Consider the following 6,535-nt stretch of genomic DNA (forward strand, 5'->3'; position numbering starts at 1 on the left):
AGGTGGGTCTCGAACCCGCAGGCTCAGGCAATCCACTCACCTCGGCCTCCCAAAGCACGGAATTACAGGTTGAGCCACCAAGCCCGGCCTACCTGATGGTTTTCAAAATGTGTTCTCTGCTGTCCAAAATGACAGCAAGAATGTCACTTGAACTAGACCTTGAAGAATTTATTGTTGATGAAGAAAATTGGGAAGAATTTTCCTAAAAGGAAACAATGTGAGGGGTATTTTTTTTTTAAGGAGATATGGAGACCAATTTGGATGGATCGGACATTTTGCATAAGGGAGTAGTGGTTGATCAGGCCCCAGAACTAAGCTGGAGTAAGATTTGAATAGCCTTGAGTGTCAGTCAAAAGGAATTAGAGCTTTTTCATGCGGGTAACAGGAAACCATTGAGTTTTTTTTTTTAACTGAGAAGTACTGCTCTCTAAAAATATCTGGAGCATGTGGGTGCCATTTATTGAAATAGAGAAGCCATGAGTGATATGGGCACGCTTTGGAATTTCAAAAAATGGAATCTGCATGGAATTGACTAAGAAGTTGGGAATACAAGATTTGTTTTCAGGAGAGGAGTGGGGGCTGGGGAGAGAGATTTATAAATCATCTTCATAGAACTAGTAGTTAAAACAGGAGGTTGAACTCTTAAGTTAGAGCTTAGAAAAAGCAGAGTGCCTTCTCACCTGAGCCTTAAACATAACTACCTCAAAAGAAGAGAGCTGGCACAGGGAAAAAATCAGAAAACTAACAGCAAGAAGGTAGTGCCCAGTTATGAGAAAGATGCTGTTAACACTGAGTCTCCTGCCAGTGCCATAGCCCAGTCTTCTGAGACATTTGGCAATAAAGGGAAGGAAAAGTATGGAGCAAGACCTGGAGGTACAGAAAGTAGCTTAATAAATTTTTTTTTTTTTTGAGTTGAAGTCTCACTCTGTCGCCCAGACTAGAGTGCAGTGGCCGCTCCCAGCCACGGCAGCCTTGACCTGCTGGGCTTTGGCGATCTTTCCGCCTCAGCCTTCCAGGTAGCTGGAACTACAGGCGCGCGCTACCACGCCCGGCTAATTTTTGATTTATGTAGAGATGAAGTCTCGCCAAGTTGCCTAGGCGGGTCTTGAACCCACGGGCTCAGGCAATCCACTCACCTCAGCCTCCCAAAGGCGCGGGATTACAGGCTGAGCCACCGAGCCCAGCTTGCTTAATATATATTTATTGAACACCTAATGTGTACTGCTGGGCACTAGTGATGTTTTCTCCTATAGAATGTTTTCTCCTATAGAAACACCATCTGATTCAGATCATAGTCTGTGCCCTCAAGCAGCTTAAGATTCAAGACCTGAATTTTCTCAAGTGAATTATTATAAACAAGCTACTTTTGTCATTTGTATCCTGTGTGACCATCATAATTACAGATGACATTGTAGTTAGATTTTTTTGTTTTTTTGAGTAGGAATCTCACTGTGTCACAGGCTGGAGTGCAGTGGCACACTCATGGCCACCGCAGCCTCGACTTGCAGGGCTCAGGCAATCCTTCTGCCTCAGCTTTTCAAGTTACCGGAACCACAGGTGCGCACCACCGTGCCTGGCTAATTTTTTGATTTGTTGTTGAGACAGGGTCTCACCAAGTTACCCAGGCTTGTCTTGAACCCCTAGACGCAGGCAATCCTTTTGCCTCCGCCTCCTGAAGTGCTGGGATTACAGACGTAATCCACTATGCCTGGCTGTAGTTAGATATTTCTACCCTTGTCACTGGGTTCTTACTAAATTACTAATATATCAGCTGGGCTCGGTGGCTCAGCCTTTAATCCCACGCCTTTGGGAGGCTGAGGTGAGTGGATTGCCTGAGCCCGCGGGTTCGAGACCCCCCCTGGGCAGCGAGACCTCATCTCTACAATAAATTAAAAAAAAAAATCAGTCGGGCGTCGTAGCGCATGCCTGTAATTCTGGCAACTTGGAAGACTGAGGTGGAAGGATTGCCGGAGCCCAACAGATCGAGGCTGCGGTGACCGGGAGCGGCCACTGCACACCAGTCTGAGCGACAGAGTGAGACTCCAACTCAAAAAAAAAAAAAAAAAAATTACTATTATATCTATATTCTTTGGAAAAAAGGTAGCCATGCTATTTATATTTATAATGCCTTCCATGTATTATAGTATACTTTTCAGTATGTTTTCATTTGAACCTTGGTGGGAAAAAAGCAATGGGAGTATACTTAAGATTGCTATTAGTCTATCCTACAGGTAAGAGAAAACTGAGGCTTGGAAAACAGACAATTAGAATTCTGGTTGTGCAGAATTCTGCTAATCATACATTTCTTCTTTCTAGACAAGGTATTATAGTTGGTATTATCATGAGGAAGAAGAATTTGGTAACAAAACTTAAGTAGTAATAGCTAGACAGTAATAGGTTTAGATTTAGCCCTTAGCATGGTTGTAGCTAAGCTGTGGTCGCATTGGAGAATATAATTTCTCACTAATACATTTTATGACAAGCACTCAGAACAGTGTTTAGCACACAGTAAGAATCACATAAGTCATTATTCTGGTTAATCTAAGGAGAGCAGAGTGTCTTCTTTACTGGGCTAGAACAGTTTCTATCTCTGCCCTATTTCGATTTTTGCTTTTTTTCTCCTTCCCATTCCAATCTACCATTCTTTAGTATATTTTTAGTGTTTGCTATATATTATTTACTTTTGCTGTTTCTTAGTTTATTTTAAAATGTTTAATTCTCACTTAAAAGATTCCTTATTCAGCCTTCCAAGTAGCTGGAAGTACAGGCATGCTCTACTAAAAAAATTATTCCTTATTTAGGTTACAGTATTTAGTATTTATTTAGTACAGTCCTTCACTTTCCCTTTGGGTCAAGGACCAAACAAAAAATCTACTTTTGATACTAATCTTCTTTTAAATTTTATTTTGTGTTCTTTAGGTAGCACGGAGCTGACAGGCAGCACCAATCTGATCACACACTACAATCTGGAACAGGCCTATAATAAATTCTGTGGGAAGAAGGTGAAGGAGAAGCTAAGTAACTTCCTGCCTGACCTGCCAGGGATGATTGATCTGCCTGGTTCTCATGATAACAGCAGCCTCCGCTCCCTCATTGAGAAGCCTCCTATTCTTGGTGGCTCTTTTAATCCTATCACAGGGACCATGCTGGCTGGCTTCCGCCTCCACACTGGCCCGGTGAGTCCCCTCTTGGGGAGGAAGAAGGCAAATGGGGAGGCCTAAAAGGCATGGAGGTGGTTTTTCTGTCCAGGTCTGTTTCTTCATAACTTATTGACCAGAACAGATGATGGGAGCAGGGGATTTCCTCCCTCTACTCACCTGGACCTTCCTTTGGTTCCTTCAGTTGCCGGAGCAGTGTCGTCTGATGCATATTCAGCCTCCCAAGAAGAAGGATAAACACAAGCACAAACAGAGCCGTACCCAGGATCCTGTCCCCCCAGGTAAGCAGCAGTTCTGTTCAAAGAAAAAATTCCTGAACTCCCATCTAGTTTTAACATCCACAGGTAGACAGACTCAGTTAAGTTCCTTACTGAGTCTTAGACTGCCAAATTTCCCTAAAGAACAAAGACCAGGCCGGGTGTGGTGGCTCAAGCCTGTAATCTCAGCACTTTGGGAGGCTGAGGCAAGAGGATTGCCTGAGCCTGCGGGTTAGAGACTAGCCTGGGCAACATGGTGAGACCTCGTCTCTACAATAAATAAAATTTTTAAAAAACTAGTCAGACATGGTAGTGCACACCTGTAGTTCCTGCTACTTGGAAGGCTAAGGCGGAAGGATCACCAGAGCCCAGCAGGCCAGCACTGGGGTGGCCATGAGTATGCCACTGCACTCCAACCTGGGCAACAGAGTGAGACTCCACCCCCCCCCAAAAAAAAAAGAAGACCAATGTTCTGGAGTCTCTTTGTACATGGACAGGGGCACTACCAGTACCTCTGTATCCTTCCCAACTATTTGGAAAATTGCACTGACTTGGGGTTTTCCTGTAGTCTTCAGAGTTTGTAGCAGTAGAGAATTTTGAGCTCTACAGGTGATAGGCACCTAATGTCTCCTACAGAAACACCATCTGATTCAGATCACAAGAAGAAGAAAAAGAAAAAAGAAGAGGATCCTGAACGGAAAAGGAAGAAGAAAGAGAAGAAGAAAAAGAAGGTAGATTAGGGGCCTGTTGCCACACAGCCCAGTGAGTTTCCCTATATCTATCTCGCCCTTGTCCTAAGTAGAATTCTTTGCCTTACGTTGGACCCAAGATTGAAAACCCAGGGCCAGTTGCAGGTTTTTCCTATACAGCCTGGTCAAGGCCAAGGCTACTTCCAATTGTTCTTATCCTTCCTTTTTTGTCTCCTCCAGAACCGACATAGTCCAGACCACCCAGGCATGGGCAGCTCTCAGGCCAGCAGCAGCAGCAGCCTACGCTAACGGGACCACTGGACCCTTTACCAGGGTGGCTTCTTTTGCTATACTGAACCTGCTGACAAAAGCTGCCTTCCAGGCTCCTGGACACTACCTTGGGAGCATCCTGCAGCTGGGACAGAGGCCAGTTCCTGCTGTGCTCAGCTGGGATGAATACATTAGGAGAGAGGAGGGCCATACTTTTGTAAGGCTCGGCCCAGTTGGCTTTCTCATGGACATCTCTTCCTCTCCCAGGAAGCTTTCAATTTATTTCTCTTTTGTGCAATCTGTCTGATTTAGGACTTGATCCATTAGGGTTTTTCTTAAAAAAAAAAATTACATTTATCAAACTGGCTGAAGTGTGGCTGCCTGTTAATAGGTAAGTGCCTTTCTATGAGACTCAGGGTTTAAGATAAGGCATTGTGAAGATCTGAGGGGATTTGGGTCTTGTCATTACATTATCTCATTAGCAGGCAGGAAAACAACCAAAATGAAATTGGGGAACATGGTTCAAAAGGAAGGAAGAGCTCACTAATACATATAACACTCTGCTCATAATATTGAGAACCAAGCACCTAGGTATCTTCAGGCTCCATATGAAGAGCTGATCCAGGTGATGCTCAACTGTGTGTTCTAGATCAAATTTGTGCTGAAACACCACAGACAACTGAAAAGACACCCATAGTCACCACTGTATTTCAACAAGATTGGTAAAGCCTATGATCTTTTGAAAACCTCTGGCAAGCAAAAGTAAATGCTGCTTCTCTTGTCTTCATAAATACTTTTGACCTGCTTCACTATTTAAAATAATGCAATTATTTGGCTGATGTGAAAATATTTCAGCTGGATGCAGTGGCTCACACCTGTAATCCCAGCATTTTGGGAGGCTGAGGCAAGAGGACTGCCTGAGCCCAGGGGTTTGAGATCAGCCTGAGCAATTTGATGAGACCTCGTCTCTACAATAAATCAAAAAATTAGCCAAGCGTGGTGGCGCATGCCTGTGGTTCCAGCTGCTTGGAAGGCTGAGATAGAAGGACCACCTGGGCCCAGCAGGCCGAGACTGCAGTGGCCATGAACGTGCCACTGCACTCCAGCCTGGATGACAGAGTGAGACTCCAACTCAAAAAGAAAAAAAATATTTCTAAGTTTCTAAAACAGGAGCAACAGGCCGGGCTCGGTGGCTCAGCCTGTAATCCCAGCGCTTTGGGAGGCCGAGGTGAGTGGATTGCCTGAGCCGGTGGGTTCGAGACCCGCCTGGGCAACTTGGCGAGACCTCATCTCTACAATAAATCAAAAATTAGCCAGGCGTGGTAGTTCCAGCTACTTGGAAGGCTGAGCGGAAGGATCGCCGGAGCCCAGCAGGTGGAAGTTGCAGTGGCCGGGAGCAGCCACTGCACTCCAGTCTGGGTGACAGAGTGAGGCTTCAACTCAAAAAAAACAAAAACAAAAAAAAGCCAGGAGCAACAAAAAGACAGCCTAACTATCAAATGTAAAATAAATCCCTTTAGTTTTTATAGCTGGTTAGGTAACTGAAAACATTGATGACAAAACCCAAATTAATGTAATCTGATTTTAAATTTAATGCACAAGTTAAAATCTGCTGCTATGAGAGCCAAGGAGATCAGTGGGTGGAAAAACCACTCATTTAGCTAGTTTTAATGGAGAATTTCAGAACAAGAGTTTATATTCTTAATTAATGAACAGTTGAAATAAAGGGTTCTGGTCAGTTTCCTGAGGTTTAGTGTCTAAGGATGCCTGTATAAAATTAGAATACAGCCTTCTGGTTTTGTCAAATAGAAGACCACATGAAACATCTAATTAAACTGCCATCCATATCTACCAACCTGCATTTAACAGGCTTTCACACCTTGATCACTCAATGTCTCACCTTTGGCTATTTCCAAAATGAGCTTTGCTCTTCAGACTAAATCCTTTATTAAGAAACAACTGTAATGCAAGTCATGAAACTGGTGGTTGCAGAAGACTTTCTTTTCAGGTATTTCTGAATTAAGTCATCCAAATAAAAACAGGACCTGTTTTTTTTGAGTTGGAGTCTCACTTTATCGCCCAGATTGGAGTGCAGTGGCACACTCCTGGCCACTGCAGCCTCAACCTGCTGGGCTCCGGCAATCCTTCCGCCTCAGCCTTC

At 44.1% G+C, this 6,535-nt stretch overlaps 1 protein-coding gene across 2 annotated transcripts in view; it reads left to right on the forward strand.

Annotated features, from left to right (window-relative positions):
- The window catches only part of MED19 (mediator complex subunit 19), a 6,725-nt gene extending 1,985 nt beyond the window's left edge, over nt 1-4,740 (forward strand). Inside the window, exons 2-5 of one of the 2 annotated variants that reach the window (XM_008055490.2) lie at nt 2,920-3,176; nt 3,343-3,439; nt 4,052-4,146; nt 4,345-4,740. In XM_008055490.2, coding sequence (XP_008053681.1) covers nt 2,920-3,176; nt 3,343-3,439; nt 4,052-4,146; nt 4,345-4,413 — 518 coding nt within the window. In that variant the 3' untranslated portion in view covers nt 4,414-4,740. Of the gene's footprint in view, nt 1-2,919; nt 3,177-3,342; nt 3,444-3,510; nt 3,566-4,051; nt 4,147-4,344 lie in introns of those variants that run through there. The other variant, XM_021711117.1, reaches the window with a different exon arrangement.
- Nucleotides 4,741-6,535: the final 1,795 nt, after the last annotated feature.

This window comes from Carlito syrichta, unplaced genomic scaffold (assembly GCF_000164805.1).
Source record: "Carlito syrichta isolate Samal-C Ts95f unplaced genomic scaffold, Tarsius_syrichta-2.0.1 Scaffold301866, whole genome shotgun sequence".
Lineage (NCBI taxonomy): Eukaryota > Metazoa > Chordata > Mammalia > Primates > Tarsiidae > Carlito > Carlito syrichta.